At 37.5% G+C, this 24,894-nt stretch overlaps 1 protein-coding gene across 1 annotated transcript in view; it reads right to left on the bottom strand.

The window, feature by feature from the left end:
• Nucleotides 1-24,894, bottom strand: part of LOC140169457 (amyloid-beta precursor protein-like) — a 220,614-nt gene that overhangs the window by 37,479 nt on the left and 158,241 nt on the right. Inside the window, 1 exon segment of the mRNA XM_072192718.1 lies at nucleotides 16,801-16,959. Within this exon segment, the coding sequence (XP_072048819.1) occupies nucleotides 16,801-16,959 (159 nt within the window).

The following is a 24,894-nucleotide window of genomic DNA, read 5'->3' on the forward strand; positions in this document are numbered from 1 at the left end:
TTGTCCTACAGATTATTTGGTTGCTTGCAGCGCAGAATAAGAACAATTACAAGGGATGATTGGAAGGCTGGTTTCTCACTTATTAATTCAATCAGGTTAATGTTCTGCTTGCTATCCACAGGGGTGTGAGTGACCACAGATAAAAAAATCTGAAAAAATCTGAAAAAGTCTGAAATTTGGCAAGCTCCTATACTTTTGTACAGAGAAAGTGTAGAAAAAGAGATAAATATCAAGATCAAAAAATCTGAATTCAGATTTTAATCTAAACTCTCACACCCCTGTATCCATAGGCTTCAACATAAAAAGTTTTGAGAAATTTTCTCAAAATATCAAGAGCTATCTTTAAAACCACTGAACCAATACAAGGCTTGTTTGTACTCATTTTTATGCATGTTTCATGCCGATTCCAAATATAGCCATGCAAATTTACAATTCTGAATTTTTTTAATTAAAAAGAAAATTGAAACTTGTTGTCTGCAGTCGACACCCACAAGGAAAGTGTTAAGAATGGCTTTACCATAATCTACCATTTACATCAGATGTTATCCGAACTTATCTCTGCCGGATTTTCATTATTTTTTCATGTTAAATAACTAATAACCTGCACATTAATTTTCTGTTGCCTGCCACTTATTTTAGTTGTCTTATAAGGCCAACAACAAACCACAACACTAATTTTGAATACCGATACACAGTCCTGATAAGCACTTTTGCTACGCTTGTGTATGATATCTTAAGCAATGTGGGAAATGCTAATTAATTAGATCAAGCATATCTAATTGACAATGGGTGCACATCAGGTACAGCCCAGAATGTTAATCTTAATCCATGAAACATAACATTAATGTCACATGAAATTATCACCAATTACAGGGTGGGACTATAATAATAACATTGGACGATATTTCACCAAAACAGGCAGACTTAGTGACTTCACATGATTGTGTGGGTGTGTCTGTGTGTTTATAAACACCAACAAACAAGGACAAACACATGATAAATCTCTGAGCAACAGTGGATGCACAGGATGTCCACGGTACACAAATGGTATTTCTAGGTATAAAACACCATAAGAAAGCCATATAGCTACTGACTGCATCTGCCGATATAAGGTCAGTCCACAAACACAAGAGAAATCTCTGTGCAACAGTGGATGCACAGGATGTCCACGGTTCACAGATGGCGTTTCTAGATGTAAAATGCAGTAAGAAAGCCATATAGCTACTGATCACATACTGCCGACATAGGATCAGTCCACAAACACAAGAGACATCTCTGTGCACCAGTGGACACACAGGATGTCCACGGTTCGCAGATGGCATTTATAGATGTAAAATGCCATAAGAATGCCTCATAGTTACTGACCGCATCTGCAGAAATATAGGGTCAGTCCACAAACACAAGAGAAATCTCTGTTCAAAAGTGGACGCTCAAGATGTCCACGGTTTGCAGATGGTGTTTCCGGATGTAAAATGTCAGGGTCAGTCCACACTTGGATAGTAAAAACTTAACTATGCCACAAGATGAAAGAAACAAGTGTGTGTATGGATAGTACATATAATATAGTGTTTTTATCATCCTCATTTGCCATCAGTTACACCTACGGGTGTCTGGGGTGTGTTTGTGCATGTATTACTTATGCAACCACACATGTTCTTGCAACGTGGCATGTACATGCCTACATACACACATGAATACTAACTATGCAAGTCAAGTTTACACCTTTAAACATTCTCTAAAGGTCACTTGCAAATTGCCAAAAGACTGTCTACAAAACATCTCGGCAAGTCACCTTATTTTTTTACCCGATGTCAAATTCAGCGACAATATCGGACAATCCACCGCAACACCTTGGTGTTATTCTTGCAATTATTGAATCCCTCAACCATGACTGAAGGCATCTTTTCACCTTCACTATGGACCACAATGGCCTCATCCCAATGGCATAGCTCAATAACCTCAATTAAACAATCATAGTGAAAAATTTGACCTAAAGTTTCAGAGTATGAGTATTTGTACCCAAATTTTCAAAGGTCATTCAATGAATGTGCAATGTATTGGGGTTATAGAACTGTGCCTTGATAGATGAGCATGTTGTGGATCCTAGTGCTTCCTGAATTTACTAACATTCTCATCTATCATGACACAGTCCTTTAACCCTTATACACTATGTACATTCAAAGACTGACCTTTGCAAGTAGTGGGTACAAAAACTCATACCCCTCACCTTGAGGTCAAATTTGGAGCTATGACTGAAAATGAAGGTTTTTGAACTGTGCCGTTGGGTATGGCACTATTTTGGCTCATCGCCTGGACAAAATCCCCCAGACACAACACTCAACTATGATCTAAATTTACACCACCGTGGCAAAATCCCCCAGACGTTACAATCAACAATGATAAAGAATTGTAAAGAGTTTTCGATCCAGCGTTACGCGAGAGCCAGTGATCTGCACCCACGGGCGAACTCCTAGTCAATAGTCAGTGGGCCCATCATTAGGTTAACCTGGTTGAGGCCTATATAATATGCATGCATGTTTTCTTTTTCATCAGTTTCCATTTTAGAGGTTCATGACTTATGCCATAGACAAATCAACTTGTCACTGTCACATTTGAATCATTCGCATGTTTGTCTTGTGTGCATTTGTTTGTGTGTTTTTCACACCAAATGGGAACTTCATGACAAGCGGGGTTATCCCCAGTAGTCAAACAATCACAGCATGCAGCACATTGAGCACAACCCCCTATTCTAATAATTGAGATTTTAAAACTGGGGACCTCTAGGGGTTATGATATGCAAAAACTTGAACCATGTGAAAAAAAAATTGACAAAAACTTGAACTGTGTTTTTGTCCCCAGTTGGCCAACAGTTGTCCCCAGTTGACACACTGAGCTTACAAGGGTGTGTGTGTGTATAGATGCGCTTACACAAAAGGCGTTTGTCATTGCCACTCAACCTTACAAGAAGATCAGTGATTTCTCTGTTGATATCAGGAATAAAACTTAAAGAAAAGCTGCTACCTCCAACATAAGAGAGTGTTTACGTTCCAGGCATGACAAATTTTACGCGCTCACGCATACGTGTGGGGGTGTGTTTGCGTATACGCTACTGGAATGTGGATTCATCACCTATTAACAACGCTTGGCTCCTGTATAAAGGTATAGGAAGAGTTGTTGAAAAATGCAATTATCAACTTCCTTGACTCATTTCCTATAAGATCAATGTATTGATACAAAGTACATTACAGGTTTTTTTTAAATTCAAATCCGTATCTGATTAGCTACAATATTTTCTATTAATGAAAACACCTTTAAATCTTTAATTCTGCAGCTTGCCTAGCTGGGTGCGGAAATTGTTCCGTAATAAAGTTGATTTCAAACAAAATGCATAAAATGAAATCTAAATACTCATCTGTTGATTCACGGTCTCAAAGTATGAATAAATAACGACAATTCTGTATTTGCTCAAATGAATAATTTACGCCATATGTAATGCTATAGCTGCAGTTAAATATTTTTAGCTGATATTTTCAACCTACACTTATTTTCACATCTTTTTAACACTCGAGCCACAAATTGGGCTATTTCGTTTAAAATCAACACCACCCCTGTGGAAGATTTTGGAAATGTCTGCCACAGGGGCAGTATGTTTTTCAAATGTAATGGTCAGAGTAAATAATTTTGAAATATACACTCCCTCTGTATTATGGCTTTTCCTATATCTTCCACAAAAAAAAAAAAAAAAAGCGCAGTGATTTATAGTGCGCTACGCACAGGCACAACGCCTAGACGTTGATCCACAAGCCTCAGCACACTTTACAGCAGTGAGTATTTCAAATGGAAGTTACCCAGTTGCCTATTCTATTCCAAATTTATACTCCCTCTGTGGAAGACTTTAGATAAATCTTCCACAGGGGTAGTGTGGACTTCAAATGGAATAGCCCAATACTGGAAAAAAATGCTGGCACACAAGCCTTGAAATAAGCAGGCATCCAGGAGCCATTTACCCAATGGTCATAACATTTTGGCTCCTGGTCCATACCAAAATCATGTGAACCAAGCTCTCTGTTTCATTTTTCCAATAGAGCCTGTTAGTTAATTCAGGTTTTGTATTTAACATGTACAATTAACATTTAAATGACTCCTAGCTCTTTTAAAATGGCGCCTGGTTCACTAGATAATCACAGGACTAGGAGCCATTTTTTCCAAAAATCTGGTCAGGGTTAATCATTTTGAAACCCATACTTCTCCTGTATTATGGCTTTACCTATATCTTCCACAGCTGGAGTGAATATTTCAAATGGAAATTATCCAACTGTCTATTCTATTCAAAACTCATACTCCCTCTGTGGACGACTTTAGCTAAATCTTCCACAGAGGTAGTGTGGATTTCAATTGGAATAGCCCATTGCATGCCTGTTCCACTCACCTTTCCAACGTTGATAGGGCATACGTTTCAATTGTTTAATTAGTACAAATGTGTCAACTATTTTCAACCAATCAATCAATCAATCAATGTTTGCAACAAATGGATCAAATTGTGCCGTAATTTCTACATGTACTAGGATCCACAACATGTTCATCTACCAGGGGCACAGTTCTTTAACCCCAATACATTTGTACATTTATTGAATGACTTTTGAAAATGTGGGTATCAAAACTCATACTCTGTAACTTGAGGTCAAATTTTGCACTATGATTGTTTAATTGAGGTTATTAAACTGTGTCATTGGGATGAGGCCATTGTGGCCCATAGTGATACATTCATTGATATGAAATTATAATGTTGCAAACTATTTTCACCAAAGAATTGGATTAGACTTGCAATAATAACAGACTTGTTGAAATATGCATGAGCGCATCACAAGAAGATTGCTTAACAACTTGCTCTAGATAAAATCACGATCTCGTCATCCCACAGCTCCCAGCTCCATCCACGCATACCCAACTCACGATTTACTAGCCCAATTGGGTGATTTTTAAAGTATATCCCGCAGCTCCCAGCTCCATCCCTGCATACCCAACCCATGCTTTACTAGCCCAATTGGGTGATTTTAAAGCATATCCTGGCAACTATTGACAATTTTCTGCCCCTTATAAATCAGTGTTGACATAAATATTAGGTGACATGTCAACACTAGCCCCCACTACATTCAGTTTATATTTAACCCATAGAAACCAATGATGAAAAGAGAAATTGTGGGACTTTTCGGTGCTTTGACCCACAACTTGGGCTAAAATATTGGCAACCCTGACTTCATCTCAGACGTTCCTCATCCACATGTTAACAGCATCTTCAACATATCATATCCAATTATCATTTTGTTTTCTTATTTTTCAGTTAGAAGCAATGGGACACAAAGATAACAGCTCGACTCGTATACAGACTATATCAAAATGATTGGTACCACGGCAGTTTGCAGTGATTATGGGCAACGCTGTCAAAGTGAAACGTAATGTTAGATACACCTGCGTTGATGGTACATGTTAGCAATGGCCATAAAACTATAAATACTGACTACTTCAAGAGGATCCAATGTTGCATTTGCGAGGAAGCAGTCTTGTCAGTCAATATTAGAGGACTGATGGGCACCAATCATTTTGATGCACCCTGTACATTAGTAATAAGGTTCAAAGTCGCAAGTGTTATTCCCAGAGTCACACTATGTTCATAACACAAACATTTTTCTTACACCATACTATTTTGGGTTCTCCATGAAATCTGTTTTCTGAAACATCAGAATTTTGTTTTTCATGCAAGTGACAAAAACAGAACACTTGTCCATGTTAGCTTTGCTCCAAAGCCGACCTATTTTCCATCCAATTGAAAGAAAAAAAAAAAAAAACCATGCCATATGCCCTCTGACACATAGTAAGCTGCGCCTCGGTGAGTGGACTTGAGCGGTTGGTGGGTGGGGTAGACCAATATCTGTGGGTAGACAGTAATACTGCATAGTGGTCTTACTTGTTGATGACAGGGAAGTGCTGGTTGGTGACTTATATAGTTATATAGCTTGCCTAGTGATAGTGTACCTTGCCTTCGGCAAGCTCTGTACTAGGAGTGGTATTAATTTTTTACAGAATGATCTAACCAGGCAGGGATTGGCCTTACGTTTTCTTTACTAGTCACTTGCTTGGGTTTATTTTACTCAGGGATCACTGGATCTTCTAAGGTACTGCAAGGGCTCTGATCAAGAGCTAGTCCATGTATAAAAGGTTACAGATTGTGCATGTTGTTCATTCTCATGCCACAGAGTCCTGAAATATTGCAAGTCTTGGAAGCCTACATAATTTTTGATGAAATCCCACAAATTATATTTATTGTTTCCCCAAAAATATACATTTCCTACAACATACGCTAACTATATTTTGAAATCTCTAAGCCACATAATAAGGTGCATGCAATTCTCTGAAAAGTGCGCTTTCTTCTTTAACACAATCGGCTAATTTATCCTGACACTCATGTTGACAACGGCAAATACTGCATAATTTTACATTCTTATGAATATGATAAGGACTATGTTTTGCTGCAAATTGTTTGTTTTCCTATTTCAACAAGGCACCAGAGACAGAATGTCCAAAGTTGACTACAATTTGAGGATGCTATAGTTCTATAAAAGTGTGTTAAGTAGGGTATGTCTGTTCATTATAAAGTGCATTATAATTGTGTAAAAATCATATAATGTTGCTTTAAAATAGTTCTTAGACCTCGGGGGGGGGGGGGGGGTAGATGGGTGTCTTTTATAGTGGGAAGGGGTGTATGGGCATGGGTGGCTATGGGGGTAACATTTTTAGGTTCTCGTCTAGCTCCATGCATGGGTTACTTATTTGAGTGAACTGGTTTAGAAAATGGCTAATTTACTAATATGTGATGCGATCAAGCAAAATCAGTCAGAACTCGGAAATATTGATTCTGAGATACATGTATAGCCACACAAAGGAAATACTGAGTTCCGACTGATTTTGCTTGATCGCATCACATATTAGTATTTTACTACCAAACAAAATATAAAAATCCCCTTTTAGCACACACAAAAAGTTTTGCAAACATAGTTAAAGCAGAAATAATGTCAAACTTTAAAAGATTTCTTTATTTTCAGGTTTCTTTTGCAAAACATTTTTCATTGTTTTAAATATATATATATATATATTAACACTCACAGGATTCTTTTGTTTAACATGATTTATGGGACCATATTTGGCTTTCAAAATCAATAAACAAAAAGCACTTTAAAAAAGTACATCTCGGATATTTTTCCTAGATTTCTATTGACTTTGTATGCCATTAGGGAACGTTGTCTTGAAATAAAACTGCCACTTTACTGTCCACACTGTCAGGATAATGGTGGGTCACATGACACGTACCCAGTGGCTGAAATCATAGATTTTTAAAGAAAAGGATTACGAACAACCACAGATGTAGAAATTGATTTCTTCCTCAGCAACAAGGTATATGAGCTAAGTTTCCTGAACGAAAACAATCTTCTATCATATTGGCAAACATTGTAACTTTATCATTTCGTTCAAAAACTGTATTCATGTGAAGATGTGATATTACCGTACTGACGCGAGTATAGTCCCACCCCGTTTTTGGGTGAACATTTTTCAAAATTGAGGGGTGGGACTATACTCGAATTTCAAAACAAATTTTTTTTTTTTTTTTTTTTAATTTCTGAAATTTTTCGAAAATTTGGGGTGGGACTTTACTCGAAGGTGGGACTATACTGGCGTCAGTACGGTATTATGTGAATATATATGAACTGAACTGAACCTGTATAAGGCCTAAATGAAGCACTTGTCTGATTTATCCAAACAGGGGCTTCTGTGGTGTGATCAAGCAAAATCAGTCTGAAGTCGGTCATATACATATTTCAGTTTCTTATTGGATTGTAACAAGCATTTGCAAAGCTATGTTTTGCAGCAAACCCCATTGAAATTGGACAACTAGTTCAAAAATATGAACAGTTTCCAAAACAACAGGAAACAAAAGGAAATATTTCCTTTATTTGGCTATATCTTCAAATCAATATTTCCGGCTTATTTTGTTTGATCACGTCACATATAATCACAAGTCAGTTTGTCAAGGAGAGGAGGGTAACAAGAAAATTTTCCTGATGTGCATCATCAGTGGGTACAGGGATGCACAGCAAATTCAGATAGCATTATCAAGCTCTTCAATTTGAGTTACAACTTTTTGATCCTTCATGTAATTATTTCATGTTAGCTATACAAACTTTAACCCTAACCCTAAGCCTAATCCTAACCCTAATCCAAAGCCTAAGCCTATGCCTAACCCTAATCCTAATTTCATGTAAAATCACATCAAAGAAACTGGCTTAGAGAAGGTGTGCTTTTTCAAAATTTCTTCAAAAATATAAAAATTTCCAAAATGAACTGATCTTCAACATGAAAAGAAATCATTTCAAATCCACAACGTTAAGTAGGGTAATTTTGGGTCTCGGTTTTGGTAAAATTTTGAATATATTTCTACAACAGGCATCATGTCCCCAATTCTGATAGTCAATTCCTGTTTTTGTCAAATTCTGTATATTTTTCTACAACATGACATCATGTCCTCAATGTTGATAGTCAATTACTAGGAGCAGTGCTCCCTGCTCCCACACTTTCTACAGTACGGTATTCACTGGGATCCATAACATGCTCATCTATTAGGGCACAGTTCTTCAACTCCTATACATTTGTACATTCATTGAATGACCTTTGAAAATTTGGGTACAAAAACTCATACTCTGGAACTTGAGGTCAAATTTTGCACTATGATTGCTTTATTGAGGTTATTGAACTATGCCATTGGGATGAGGCTATTGTGGTCCATAGTGATTGGTTTGATGCTGCATGTTTGTCTCACCTGAACGAAATAGTCTTCAATCTAGCCTGCTATTAAATCTATTTTTTTTATAAAAGTGCGATAACTCCACTCTCATCCACTAGTATAGTCACCATTCAAGGGAATTTTGTGATGATATTGAGACCAGCATTTTGAAAATGCAGGTTTATAACTCATTCAATGCAAATTTTTAGATATTTCACCATGGTGAATTATGCATTTCTCTATTAACTAAATAAATTTTAACCACTTTTGCACTATGGTATTTCTTTATAGTTTTATTGTGTCGATAGTCAAGAAATAAACATATTCATTCTCTATGTAAGGTGTGTACAAGCATATGAGCTTGAAGCAGTGAAGATCGACCCTACACTGTTTATGGCATTCACTTGGTGGACTACTACATGTAATGCAACGCCAAAGAGCATAAATGGGTGTAGGCTACATAAATGCTCCGATTGATTTCACTTAACACAGCAGCAGATGTTTTTGCGGAGAGAGTAGTAAACAATCATGTTTTGGTGTATATTACAAAAGCTTAAAATGGTACATGTGGGTGATGATTTTCAATATATGATCAACTTCCATATAAATCACCGCCTTCTTTCTTAGGTAGTTAACCTATGATTGGGACACATACACAAAACATGCACAATTCCTTGAATTATGATAAAAGGTGGTACTGAGGTTCTCAACCCACAAGAGTTGCTTGCTTTCAGTGGAATATTCCGGTTAAAATCCATACCCCCTATGGAATATATAACCTTAATCTTCAACACAGGGAGTGTGAATTTCAAATGGGGTTACCTGAATGGGTTGACTCATTTAAAATCTACACCCCTGTATGGAAAATTAAGAACATGTCTTTCATGGGGGTGTGAATTTCCTTTGGAATAGCCTATTGGGGGCACATACACAAATTATATGCGAAATTCCAAGAATTTTGAACACAAGGTGGTTTATAATATTCCCAACCCACTGAAATGCTCAACCACAAGTTTCTCTTGCTATCATAATAACCTTATGGGTAATACACAGGTTTTGTTGTCTAAAATGAAAACAACACACTGTCCAATATATAAAATTCATACATTCTTTGCCAATTTGACCCTGATGAATGATCCATTATTGATAACCTTTGAAATTAAAATTTAGTAAATAGTGCTGATCATTTCTACCAAGTTTCCAAAAATTTAATACAACAAGCTTTTCCTAATATAACCTCAGTTGAAATAACTTTCATTGGGAGTAAAAATCCTTTGAAAGCCTTTACCTCAAAAGCATATTTGCTAGCATGTTCCAGGTTTTGTGGAAGCACCGAAGCAGGGGTCGATTTTATATAACAGAACTTTGCAACTCATTGCAAGTCCTTTAAGCCATCATAGAGTCAAAACCATGATAACTCTAAAATATAAATCCTATGTCGGAGTTACGCTTGGTTTAAACTTACACTGGGTTAAAGAACTTAGCGTTACAATTGTTAGTAAAATCCACCCCTTATCCGATTCTTAAACACCTTTAAAGAAATACACATGAATGCCCTTGGATTTTCGTCACATACTGCTCAACCAATTTCCCACCTTGCCAGTTTCTCATCTCCCCCTAATACCATTTGGCCAACACCCTCACATAAACCATATAACCGTCCCTGATTAACGACTTCTGGTCCAAATTGAGACCTAGCCAATAGCTAGCCCGCGAGCTAAGTTTCTTCACAAACTGAAGACTTCCTGAGTTTTGACTTAAGCATGTGAACAATTTCCTTTCTAGTGTTATAAGATTATTAAGTTGTATCTAAACATAACTTAACAACCAGAGGGTGACATGTGTCAATCACTGGTTTGTTTACATAAACATATATAACATATACGGGCGTTATGCCAACTTTCAACGAGGGTTTAACAACAAGAGAAATTCCATTTTTAAATCATCTTTTTATTGCTTTCAAAGCATGCATAAATTTAGCTTTAAATAAAGTTTTCAAACTTGACAGATGAAGCACACCAAAGCGTAGGGATTTATAGTGCAATATGCACAGGCACAACGCCTAGACATTGATGTTGTATAACAAAGTGCCAGCTAAAACTTCAAATGACAAACATTCAACAAATATATAGCCATACAATGTTTCATTTGGAATTATGGTACATGAACCATGGGTGTACCATGTCCTTAGGAGAAGAATTATATCTTTCAAAGAGGACAAAGTGGTTTACTGTTTCAATCAATCAGTCAGTTTTGAAAAGAGTGGAGTATTCAACCCTGACTGTTCCAATTCACTCTAGTTTTAAATTCATATGGAATCCTTAATTAAGATAAGCATGGCTAGTTGCACTGGGTGCCCATCCATGGGTATAGAGTGCCGGTACATGGAACCGTAACCAATATACATGTACACTCAAAGAATGAACTTTGGATACGATTTAGTACAAAAACTCTCCAACATGAGGTCAACTATTAACCTATCAGGTCATTGAACTCTGAAATTACAAATGAAGACTGATTTTGCTCGTCATGTCAAGTCTGTTATCTATCACAGGAGGAGCAATATTCTTGCTGATTCCCTTTTGCTTTGCAGGTAGCTGGACTGTTCACTCAACAAACACCTTGCACTCATGATGATAAGCGTTTGCAATAACAATGCTAACCATTGTTTAAAAAAAACCTGGTTATTAATTGGTACGATGGCACAGGCCGGCATTGCTTGCAGTCATTTTGTGTTGATCCAGGATGTCTATCTGTCTGTCCGTGTGTCTGTCTGTCAGTTATCGTCTAGACCTCTTGCTTCATTGAGCATACTGATTGAATGGAGGAAATGTGTGTCATAATAAAGGGGGTCTTCCACTATGGACCACAATGGCCTCATCCCAATGGCATAGTTCAATAACCTCAATTAAACAATCATAGTGCAAAATTTGACCTCTATTTGCAGAGTATGAATTTTTGTACCCAAATTTTCATTGGTCATTCAATGAATGTACAAATGTATAGGGGTTAAAGAACTGTGCCCTGATAGATGAGCATGTTGTTGATCCTAGTGTTCTGGTCAATCCCTGACCTAAATTCATTATTCGGCTACTGCATATACACTAATCCGACAAGCCAAGTGATAGTCAGAATTCATTCCGCCATTACTGGGGGCCATCCGCACCAAATTGCTGTTGTAACTGCCCAATTGGGTGTAAAAGCGCTGCTTCAAAATCAATCTTTATATTGTATTGCATTGTAAACCTTCAGCATCCTTTTGTCACACGGGTGACGGAACACATGCAGTTTAAAAATCCCACAATGGCTGTCACTGAGGTGTAGGAATGTGTGGAATTGTATTTGTCTATACAGGATTGCAAAAATTCAGCAAAATTCAGAGAAAACTAAATAAAAGGGGGTTAGGGGTCAAATCAAAACTCGACCGCCGGTTGCCCGCCGGTTCCGGGCGGTTCCGTCCGGTTCTAAATTATACACAGTAATGAGGTCAGTCGTCACACCCTGGTTCATATGGCGGTTGGTATCATCGAGTGAATAGGTGGAGTGATTTCAAGTGGTTTCTTTTCAAATTGTGTACAATAGGAACGGGAATATGAATAATCGATTTTCCTTCTCGGAGTTCTTCTCAATCAATGTAGCTACTTTAAGCATTTTGTTTTGATAAAATATAAGCAGAGACTTGGTCTATTTATTTCTAATTATATTACATCGTGACAAGTTAGACAAAACCTATTTTACAAGTTTCATTTCCGAGGGGATAATCGCGATCACGCAATTCTGCATGTTTTAAAACGCAAGGGTAATACATTTTTCATAAACTGTGTTTATAATCGAAATAAAGAAAGCAAAAGAGAATCAAAGAAAGAAAGAAAGAAAGAAAGAGTAGGGTCATAAGATGACCAAAGAAGGGGAAGCGAGAGGGTGAGAGGAAGACGGAGAGGGAGGATGTGGAGAGGTGGAAAAGGGTATGAGATTTGTCACATCACATGACACATGTGATGTGTCACATGTGTCACATCACATGAGAGAGAGGGGGATAAAAACTACACTAACTTCGTAATATAGGCCATATTAGGCCGCTATATTTGGCCTACAATGATGCTGGCCAGGCTCGTTGAGGTGATGTGCCAGAAGAACTAATGATTTTGCAAGATCGACCAAATATATACGAATCCCATCACCCCTCACCACCGAGCCCTTCATCAACACCAATGGAGATTAGCCAGGACGCAGGGTGGCAAGTCATTCCCCTCTCATACTCAGTCGTCAGAAATGTAGTGACAAAATCTTTCTTTCGGTCTATTTTAGACCGAAAATCAACCCCATTTTGGGCTATCATTTTTCGGAGGGGGAGGGTAGGTGTCCCAAGTATACCGGAAGGAGAGGGGTCATAAATGTTTGCAAAGACAAATGGGGGGTCATAAAAACTTTGATGACCAAAATGTAGGGAGTCATAAGATGACCACAGGTAGTGTGTTTGTTTTCTTCAAATAGATTCAATACATTTTTAGCCTGTTTAGGGGTGTGTCGGTGGTGGGATCATAAAATTGTTGTTGCCGAAATAGACGGAATCGTAATTTTATTGACGCCGACGCTTCTATCTCGGCTGAGACTCTCGGTAATGCCATTCTGTGAGTAGATCTGCGAAAAGTCCCCTTGAAAATTCCTTTTTTAAATCTCGAACTTGAACACGAATCTCAAAAATGAGAGCCTTCTGGAGGCAGATTTAAACTAATGACGTATATAAATATGTCCATCACCAATACAGGCCTATGTGATTCATAAAATAATAAATTCACAACTTCTAAATTACTTAACCTATAGAAGTCATTGAAACACTGTTCTGAACTGAAATTAACTGATCTAAACAATGGTGATATATTCAAGCAATTTTAACCATAAACAAGAAATCATTTCCAAAATTAATTTGCTTTGGTGACAAGCCAATAGACATAAGACTAAGAAAATCGATCATCGTGTAATACTTTCAAGTATGGGCTATTGTGACCGTGAAATTTCAAGTATGCGCTATTGTGATCGCGAAATAAACATATCGACATTTTGTTAATCTCTCCGGTTATGTGCTTAAACCAACCGGCGGTTGCTACTCATGCATTCTTGAATATTCATATACAAATGACCTCTGTCAACCGGACGGAACTGCCCGGAACCGGCGGGCAACCGGCGGTCGAGTTTTGATTTGATCCCTTACACAATTCTTGAACTATTGATTTCTAAGATGGGACAATGAGTGACAAAATCTTGCAATGACAGAGTGTGAAATTTAGATTTTATGTAAAAAATTGGTTATTATTGAATAGGATATGGTCAAAAATCAATTTAAGTCACCCAATTGGGCTATCAAATCACATTTTGGCAACTCTGATCAAAATTTTCCCACAATGCACCATTTCTGGCAAAAAGATGGTCATGGTAAGAAACCTTGCAATTTTCTACACACAAAAAAAACCTTATTTTTAGGACACCATGAGCTCTATTTGGATGACAAGACATAAATCATGCCAAATATTGGTTCATATCATCACTATTCACATTTTTTATATCTCCAAACGTCTTCCTACCCAAGCCTACTGAACCTATATGACATCCTATGCAAGTGTTTATCTGATCCTCAATGTAATGTGCTACCACGTGTAAGCCAACTGATGCAACATCGCTTGCTTGGCCACTGCCCCAAAGAGCATTCACTTACTGATTGTCTAGACTACGATAAAATGGGCTATTCCATCTGAAAGCCATACACCCCTGTGGAAAACATGATCTTTTACACAGGGGTGTAAATTTTAAATGGAATCACCCATTCAGGTTCACACTCCCTGTGTGGAAGATTAAGGTCATGTCTTCCATATGGGGTGTATGGATTTCAACTGGAATTGCCCAATATGTGCATCTTTAAGAGTGGCTTAGCACTCCCTGTGTGGAAGATTAAAGTCATGTCTTCCATAGGGGGTATGGATTTCAATTGGAATAGCACCATATGTGCATCTTTAAGGAGTGGCTTAGCAAATGGCATGTGGAATTATGGAAAGCAATCTTTTTCCTTTTTTTATTTGATTCAACATCTAGCGTCACTATTGGGGCCCTACTTAGGCTGATGAAGTCAGTTCTTGTTTGTATGTTTTTCCACAGCATTATAGGGCTTGAGTTCCACAAATTGAATGTAATTATAGTACTCTTGGTCAAGTGCAATTATTAGTGAAATCAACAAGTCCAGGCACCTGTTCACACACACATCTATGTAGCATCTTTCAGTGAGTTCTTACAATTTGAAGCACCCAGTGAAATGACCCCACTGACTTGCAGAAATCACTATGCACAAGCTGTTCTCATTGTTTTTTATGTCTCCAATATATGTTTCAAAGTTTTAGGGGCCTGAGCTTTCGATCCTAGCAGGATCTTTATCTGCCTTTGATAAAGATCCTGCTAGGATCGAAAGCTCAGGCCCCTAAAACGTTGAAATTTTACTTAACAGGCTATTTTTGTGGATAAGCAGTTTACAACAGCTCACTTTTTAAAGCTCCAATATATGTTTGTTACATAAGTAGCCCATCGGATTCATGGTAGTTGAATACTAGAGCAGTGTAACAAACTTACTGGCTGATGCTTCTCTTATAATACTTGCAACAAGTTCATATCTGTGCTGGCTGCGCATGGCATGGATTCCACTAACTTTTACAACACATCATAAGCCTTTAACCATTGTATAACCCCTCATAACCATGTAAATTGTATGGAAGAGTTGCAACAGGTTTAGGAATTACGATGGGTTGATTATAGGACTTACCAATGCATACTTGATCCATGTTCTTATAATGAATGCAGCATACACAAATATCTACTTCCCAAATTAAAAAGCAGCATGTTCTATGCTATTTAGCCACAACATCGAATTTGGTCCTATAGTGCTCCCAATAGGTACTGATGGCTCTTCTATTGTACTCTGAACATTTGCACAGTGCTTTCGTTTTTTATTTAAATCAAAAATGATAATGTTAATCATTATGCTTGATACAATTTATTACATCACCAGAGTATGATAGAAAGAGTCATCGGTACCTAACCGGACACCGAAAGTGCTATAGGACCAAATTAGATGTGGTGCCTTACCTGTCTATATTGTATTTTTATGCTGGTTTCATACTTTCTGCCGCTTGCTGCTGAGCGGCGTGACGCTTCATCATGCCGCTTGCACTTGTCTGCAAGTGGAGCGGCACACCGCTGAGCGGCAGTGGCATGACTCTGAAAGCCACTCTTGCTGCTCAGCAGCGCTCCAAAATTGTATTTTGTTCTCATCGTCAGAGCGGCACTGCTCCGAGTTGATTTGAATTCAACTCCCAGCGGTGCTGCCGCCGTGGCAAAGCAGTGGAGTGATCGATATATCGGCTTGCCGCTGGTCAACGCTAGTGTTTCTGGTGCGAGTGAAGTAAAATCATCTTCAGAGCAGCAAAGCGGCAAGCGGCAGGAAAGTATGAAACCAGCATTACAATGGGATCACCTGTCGCCCAAGTAAGAAGACAGTATCAGCCATGCAACATATACTATATTCTTACTAGGAATGGTACACATGGTATAGCTTACTAGACTAATTCCAATCAGCCGTCTACACTTCGCATGTACTGTCATGCTTCGTAGTGACGACTGATTATCTTACAGCCCAAATCATGACATGACTTCTGAAAACTTTTCAATGCGACTTTGGTTATGCGCCGTAGCGCGACTGACTAGCGGCGCCCATGTACCGCGTCGCTCTACCGCGCCGCTGTGACAAGATCGCGCTCTGAACTTCTAAAAACAACAAACTCGGTCAAAAGGTCAATTTGGACACAACTGCGCACGCTCTATGCCACAGGAATGCTGTAGCAAAATCCGTCACTTTTTTTCCACATAGTTTTCTCAGTCGTCAATCCAGACGGTTGACGACTGAGGGCAGCAGTCTAATAGCTTACCTTGGGAGCTTTATCTTTGAGTGTCTCGACAAAAGCCTGCTGTGTTTTGGTTCTCCTCTCCAGAAGGTTGCTTTCCATTCTTTGCTGATGAATTGTACGGAGCTGTTCATGTTCCTTCTGGGCGTCAACTTCCAAGGATGCCATTGTATCATCAAATCGCTACGAAAATAAAAGAATGCAAATGAAATTATCTTCATGTCAAAGATTTTGACCAGTGGTTATGGTGACTAGTGTGGGAAGTCACTGGTTCGATCCCAGGTGGAGGCAAAATTCATATTCAAAGATCTCCTTTCTGCATTTGAATTGTGGGGCAGATGCCGGTTATGACAAAGACCTTGCAGTCAGTTCTGATCATGGTAATGTCTGGCTGTTTGTACACCCCACACAAAGAAAAAAACCTACTTAATTGTTTTGGTATTAGTAATATCTAAAAATTTCCATAATCCCAACATCTCAACTTAATTCACTTCATCACATCACTTTTCTGGAAAGGTCAAATGCTTCCAGAAAATTTTAAATCACGACGTAACTTTCTCATTACTAGATGTGAATTCAAAGAGGATTTAAGAATGGGCTGTGACAGTAAGCTGTAGAAAAATACTGTTACTACGGTTACATAAGATTTTCCACCCAAATTGTGGGACAAATCAACAAAAAGTCACCTTTAGTGCCTCTTTCATCATTTTTTTCTCCAGAACAAAAAATGGTAAGAATCATACATCAACCAACATTGAAAAGTTGCAAAAATATTGATTATAACTATTGATTCAAAAAGAAAGAAATGGCAAAATTTGATGGTAAAAATCATCCAAAATCCCCCAATTGGGCTATAAATCCCAGAATTGGCAACACAGCTTTTATCCTACAGTCACACTCTATTCCAGTAAGATAAACACAGAAAATCTTTCCCAGCCTTTTTATTTTATAAACCTTGATCCTCTTTATTTTTTCACAAGTTTCCGATTTCAATGTATATCAAAAATTAAAAAAATAATTGAAAAATTTGACGAATTCTCTTGTCTTGCTCAAATCGTACAAACATTGGTTTCCAATTTCAATTAATATCAAGAATAAAAACAATAATTGACAAATTTGACGAATTCTCGTATCTTTCTTAAATTGTACACATAGTAGCTTGCAAAAGCAAATTCATCATTAACTCACAAAATTATGTTCAAACAGCAAGGCCATGTGACTTGCATGTCAAAAACACTATACATCACAATCATGAGCCACTGATGTGTAATGACGTAAGCGGATAAACAGATGCATAGTCTAATTGTATTCTCTCTCTCTTCATCTCTCTCTCTCTCTTCCTCTATCTCTACCTCTCTCTCTACCTCTCCCCCTCATTTTATGGGTCTATCACTCTCTCAGAGAAGATATCTTACACTTCCCACAATGCATTTCTTTCATTTCAATTTCCTGTACTGATCTGCTATATAGTGCAACTTTGGTCTATAGTGACAAAATGTACCTCTATTTGCAGAGCACATCCAGATGCAAAACATGCTTATTTCTTGACTATCAACCCATGTTTAGGAACTAAAAAAGGTAAGAATTATACATCAACCAACATTGAAAAGTTGCAAAAATATTGATTATAATTATTGATTCAAAAAGAAAGAAATGGCAAAATTTGATGGTAAAAATCATCCAAAATCCCCCAATTGGGCTATAAATCCCAGAATTGGCAACACAGCTTTTATCCTACAGTCACACTCTATTCAAGTAAGATAAACACAGAAAATCTTTCCCAGCCTTTTTATTTTATAAACCTTGATCCTCTTTATTTTTTCACAAGTTTCCAATTTCAATCAATATCAAAAATAAAAACAATAATTTGATGAATTCTTGCTAAAATCATACAAATAGTAGTCTGCAAATTCATCATTAACTCACAAAATTATGTTGAAACAGCAAGGCCATGTGACTTGAATGTCAAAAACACTATACATCACAATCATGAGCCATTGATGTTTAATGACGTAAGCGGATAAACAGATGCAGTTGAATTGTATTCTCTCTCTCTTCCTCTCTCTCTCTCTTTTCCTCTCTACCTCTATCTCTACCTCTCTCTATCCCTCGCTCTCTATCTCTCTCATTTTATGGGTCTATCACTCTCTCAGAGAAGATATCTTACACTTCCCACAATGCATTTCTTCCATTTCAATTTCCTGTACTGATCTGCTATATAGTCATAGTGCAACATTGGTCTAGTGACAAAATGTACCTCTATGAGCAAAGCACATCCAGATCTTGCAAAACATGCTGATTTCTTGACTATCAACCCATGTTTAGGCAGCCAATGCTCAACATAAAAGCAAAGGGAAGGGAACCTATACAAAGTAATGGGAGTGTTATTTGATGTAATGAGCTGATGCATCATTGTTGCAAAGGTTTCTGGGAAGGGAAAGATAGCTTCTCTGACTCTCTCTATAGCCCATATCAATAAGGGACTTGCAGCAATTCCTGTATAACAGATTTTTTTGTTGTGTAAATTTTCTGTGATTTTGTATGAATTAAGTGGTGTGTTTTATTCACAGCCATAAAGCCTTAATGTGTTAAACATATCAGTTTTAAATTCACTGTGAAAAGCACAAAAATTAAACCCCACACAAATTTCCTGTAATAAGGCATATTGATCGATTCAATTCAGAGTATTTTGAAAGACATCACGCAGGACAAAGACACTGCAAATTGTACACTCGCGTTTTCGACAACAACGTCAAAATAAACAAATAATACATAAAATCTTCACACATCATGACATAGTACACAGAGTATTATGTGGAAGGAGGATTCTACATCACTCTCACAAATTTTGAAGCCTAACTTAAGAAAATTGAACATATTTTATGTCTGCATTAATCGTCCTGAGTGCTCATAATCAATTTGACTAAAATACTTGTCTCAAGAACATATTTGCCATTATACAAGAGCATAATTTGGAAGCTATATCACTCTCACAAATTTTGAAGCCTATAACTTAAGAAAATTGAGCATATTTTATGTCTGCATTTATCGTTTCGAGTGCTCATCATTTTGATTAAAATAATAGTCTCAAAGACATCTTTTCCATTATACAAGGATATAATATGGACACGACATCACTCTCACAAATTTTGAAGCCTTACTGATGAAAATTTAGCAATATACTTCATGTCTGCATTATTTTTAAGTGCCTTTTTATATATAATGTTTATCTCAAGAACATCTTTACTATACACAGAGTAAATTGCAGAAGCCATATCTCTTTCATATATTTTGAAGCCAACTGATGAAAATTTAGCATATTTCATGTCTGCATTATTTTGAGTGATATAATCAATTTGCCTAAAATACTAATCTCATGAACATCTTTACCGTTACGCAGAGTACGTGGAAGCTATATCACTCAAATATTTTGAAGTCTGACGAAATTGAGCATATTTTATGTCTGTATTAGTTTGAGCCTAAACAATTTTGTTAAAATACTAGTCTCAAGAACTTCTATTCTAACACATAATCATTTTATAGTTCTTTCAAAAACACAGCCTGTAGTTTCAACACAATATCATGAATTATTTGTAGCTCTTTTATAACTTGTTATGCTCTCATATATCTAAATATAAATCTCTGTATGAACAGATACTGTATTGGATCTGCAGGGAATTGCAAACTGAATTTATTTTAAAATCCCTTTTTACAAAAACGATCATATGCTTTTGAAGTGATCTCAATAGCTTGTCTCTGGCGACTGACTAGCTGTTTGTTGATTTTAAATGTATCATACTTAGCATAAGTGATCAAACTTGGGCTGTCGTTAGGATTCACAACATGCTCATCTATCAATGCACAGTTCTCTAATCCCAATACATTTAGTACATTAATTGCATGACCTTTGAAATTGTGAGTATAAAAACTCATACTCTGGAACTTGAGGTCCAATTTTGCACTATGATTGTGTAATTGAGGTTATTGAACTATGCCATTGGGATGAGGCCATTAAGGTTCATAGTGTGTGTACTTTAAAGCACAACAGATGCAAATCTGTGCAAATGTGATTTGCAATATTTCTAATTACACAAAGTGCATGATGACATCAAGGCAGCAGTCTACCCCTTTTTTTTGGGGGGGGAATTTTCAAGATGTGGACCTTTTTCTAAAATAAATTTGGCCAAATGCAAAAAGTAAACTTACCCCTAAATTTGATTTTTTTTTCTTGCTATTTTGAATATTGAACCTTAAATGTACATTTTAACATTTTCCCTCTAAAATGCAGACCTTTTCGTCCACAGGGGTCTCATTGCATCCCCCACGTTATGGGCCTGCATCGGGGTATTCATCTTTTATTTTTACTGTGTTAAAGCGCCCTCAGTGATCCAAGTAAAGAGAAAAAAATGTGTAGGAATAGCTTAAAAGTGAATAATAAGTAAATATAATTGTCTTTTTTTTATATGAAGAAATTAGCAACGAGAAGTGTTGATAAACATGAAGCTCCTACAAGTGTATGTATGGACAAACTCCCTAAACACTGACCAAAATGTGTTTATTAGGTTGTATTCGGTCTTGCTGAGTATGTAAAAACACCCCTTCTATTTACAAAAATGCAAAATCTCGTTGGGTTTTTTTTTGCGAATTGCTGAGAGTACCTTTAAATTAATTCACTTTCCTTTGAAAAATTAAGATTTAAATACTTGACTTTTTCCCGAGTGCAGCTGAAGCGGACTTGAGGTCCACAGCTCAACTCTTCAGAATACTAATTCTCTCCCCCGCCCCTCTAACCATAACATTGGTCATTAAAATCAATCTCTTGAAATTTACCCACATTTATTATAACCAACCAAATTCACTGGATACATCCATATAAAATCAAAATAAGATAGTAAATATACTCTATGCATCAATATTTATTTTATTCATCCACTGTCAAGCTTCCATCATCTATCCAAACATCTCGGCCAGAAACAAACACTCTCCTCCACTAAATACACCTTTCTCTCCTGACAAGAACGTTCTTCGTCAAATATCAACAACCCCTGTACCGGAGACCCTCGCTCGACTGTCTAGTGCATTGTGCACTCTCCTAGGTTGTCTGCATCGCAAATACATGCACGCATAGTGTCTTTAATAAATACACAAGTCTAGCTTTGACTAGTACTTTTATTCATATAACTACTGCATCTATGCTGGTGGTTGAACTGACGGTAAATGCTGCACCTTGTTATACCCAAAATATTTTTGTTATATTTATGTGAGCAATCACAAAATATAGAATTGACCTCTAACCCCTAACCCTAAGTAATAATTCAAATCTTAACCCTAAAATACTAGGTTTAAATTGTCTGCTGGTTCCAGTTGCACTGAAGATAAAGGTGACATAGTATTGCTTGGTACTTAAAAGTGCAGTTCATTATACCCAAACCGAGTCTCACTAAAGCACACTATTAAAACCACTGGGCGTGCATGCGTTCCACGTGATGCAATGACACAATCAGCCTAAGTCTTAATATACCCAGGGAATCGCTGGCAGGGCCACCATAACCTCCGTGGCTACAGGTTGGTGATCTTCTGCGTGGCATGCGAGGGGCCAAGGTTCGAATCCCGGGGTTAGCAAGTGACTTCTTTGTTCATCTTCTCCCCTTTTTTGTTTCTTCTTTCCCTTCCGATGGCAAAAAAAACATCGGCATGGTTAGGGTTAAGATATTTGTACCAGACAGTACTAACATGACGTATAACAACCATTCTTATTTGCATACCTGTTTCATTAATGTTTTCAAATTAGACACAAATAAGTTCCTAAATCTTTCTGGATTTTCCGTCTCCTAATTTGAAAGTCAATGATGACATGACAACGCAACAATTCTGTTATTCCGATCTGCACTTTAAATCGATACAGATGTTGTTGTTTTCTCTGTACCTCATTATACACAGCTGTAGTTTTTCCTTTATGCTTTGTTTTTCACATCAAATAGAAATTGAAGCCAGTGGCATCGGCTTCCGCTTTCCACACACCCATAGCATGAAAAAGTGAGGAATATGAGAAGCTCTTTCCCAGGAAATTTTGGTGTTTGGAAGGAATATTTGGTATTTGGAGGGAAATCTTACTTTTTGTGCATAACACGGTATTGTGGGAAATTTGATGTCTTTCCTGCTTGCTTCCTGGGAAATAAAACATTTTTCAAAGCCTTAGCCAGGTGGGTGTGAGGATATGATGTACCCCCCCCCCCCATCCAAACAAGTCCCAATCTGAATAAAAAAATTTCACTTTTTTATGTAAAAACATTGAAAAGCAGCCCTTTTTGAAGGAAATATTCACAAAAGGTCCACTTTTTTCAGTAAAAACATTACAATCAGCCATTTTTTGAACGAAAAATTCCACTTTTGAGCCCATTGCAGCACCAATGAATCCTGACTATGGGCCTGCCCTCATATCATTTTAATATTCCTTTATTTCTGAAGTAGTGCCCCAAAGGAGAAATTATTGTTAAAAGGGAATACTTCCACCACCATTTAAAATTTGGATCCTCAATTCTTGCTTTCACACTTCTGATTAAAATAAGTTAAAGCTGTTGTACTTTGCCTTTTAATATTCATTTATTTCTGAAGTAGCACCAAAAGAAGCAGAAGTTGTTTTATAAAAGGGAACTCCACCAATGCCAAAAGACATTTGGATCTTTAATTCTTACTTTCACACTTCTGACTACAGTCAGTCTACTCTGAAGTACAAAACCGTCGCGGACACACACATTGTGCCGACTGTGCAAACCTGCAGCAGAGACGCAGCACTGCGCACTGGTAACGTGCTGTATATGCGCGCGTTATCACTTCGTACTACAGAGTGGACAAACTGTATATTAAGTTTTAAGTTGTTGTGCAGCTTTAAATCTTCGCTTTGAACCAGCACCTCTTTAAAATACCAAGACTGCCTTTAAAGCTTTTGTATACCCTTTAGCAAAAATGTCTAATTATGCTAGCTTTTCTTATGCAGAAATTATTCATGTAAGAACTTCCACAAGTTGTGACAGTAAAAATAATGCACTAATAACAAAATTAAATACAGACTAAGCCCTAGATACATCAACTTTCATAATGCTTGTAACACCAATTCATCATGTCCGCATTTCATAATGTCAGTCTGACGGTGATGAAAAATGCAAAAGTCAAGACTGAACATGCCAGTTGAAATTCCGTCTCAAAACTACTGTGACGTGCCCCATGTTTGCACCCTTTAAAGTCTAACACCGCTTTTACATACATTCTTGCAATGTTGTTCCGTAAAGACCAAACAAAAAATCCACATTGCAATATTCTCATCTTTCCAGTAGCAGTTCATTAACCTCAATATGTTTGTACATGCAAAAAATGACCTTTCAGTGTGCTGGGTACAAAAATTCAATCCTCTCCAACATGAGGTCAAGTTTTAAACTTTCATTGTTAGATGGGGTTATTGAACTCTGCAACAGGGGATGCGAGTATCTAGGATCTTAGTGTCATAGCTACCTGCTGTTTGCCAAATGTGAAACATTCATCCATAATGTATGCGACAAAGTACATTTAGGGAGACCAAGGCACTAGGCAGGTCTTGTACGAATATTAAATATTAAATCGATTAGGTGAGCACGAGGATGCAAGGTGGTAGCTTGATAGGATGTTGCAAAAATAAGTGATTTCACAGATATTGCTGAATCACACATACATTCCAACAACAAAAACAGCAGTTGTTGAACTATGGGCCTTTCACCCACACCCCCAGTGGTGGCGCCAGGAATTTTTTCCGGGGGCGGTGGGGGGGGCATTGCAGGGGCAAAGTGAATTTCAGGGGGGGCAAAATCAACAAATTTTGCACAAAATTACCGCAAAAAGGTGAAATTTTTTAATTGTGGGTTTTTAATGGGGGGCAACAGGGGGGGCAAGAGTTCTGACTGGGGCGTTTGCCCCTCATACCCCCTGTGGTGCCACCACTGCACACCCCTGTGGAAAACTGATTGGTCTTGATCAAGGATTAAACACCCTAAATTAAGATTCCATTCAGTGTGGTCTTTGCAGGGGGTTAGGGGGATCGATTCCCCCAAAATGAATAAGTTTGCTAACTCCACCCCTCAAGAAAAT

This window comes from Amphiura filiformis, chromosome 14, assembly GCF_039555335.1.
Source record: "Amphiura filiformis chromosome 14, Afil_fr2py, whole genome shotgun sequence".
In the NCBI taxonomy this organism is placed as follows: Eukaryota; Metazoa; Echinodermata; class Ophiuroidea; order Amphilepidida; family Amphiuridae; genus Amphiura; species Amphiura filiformis.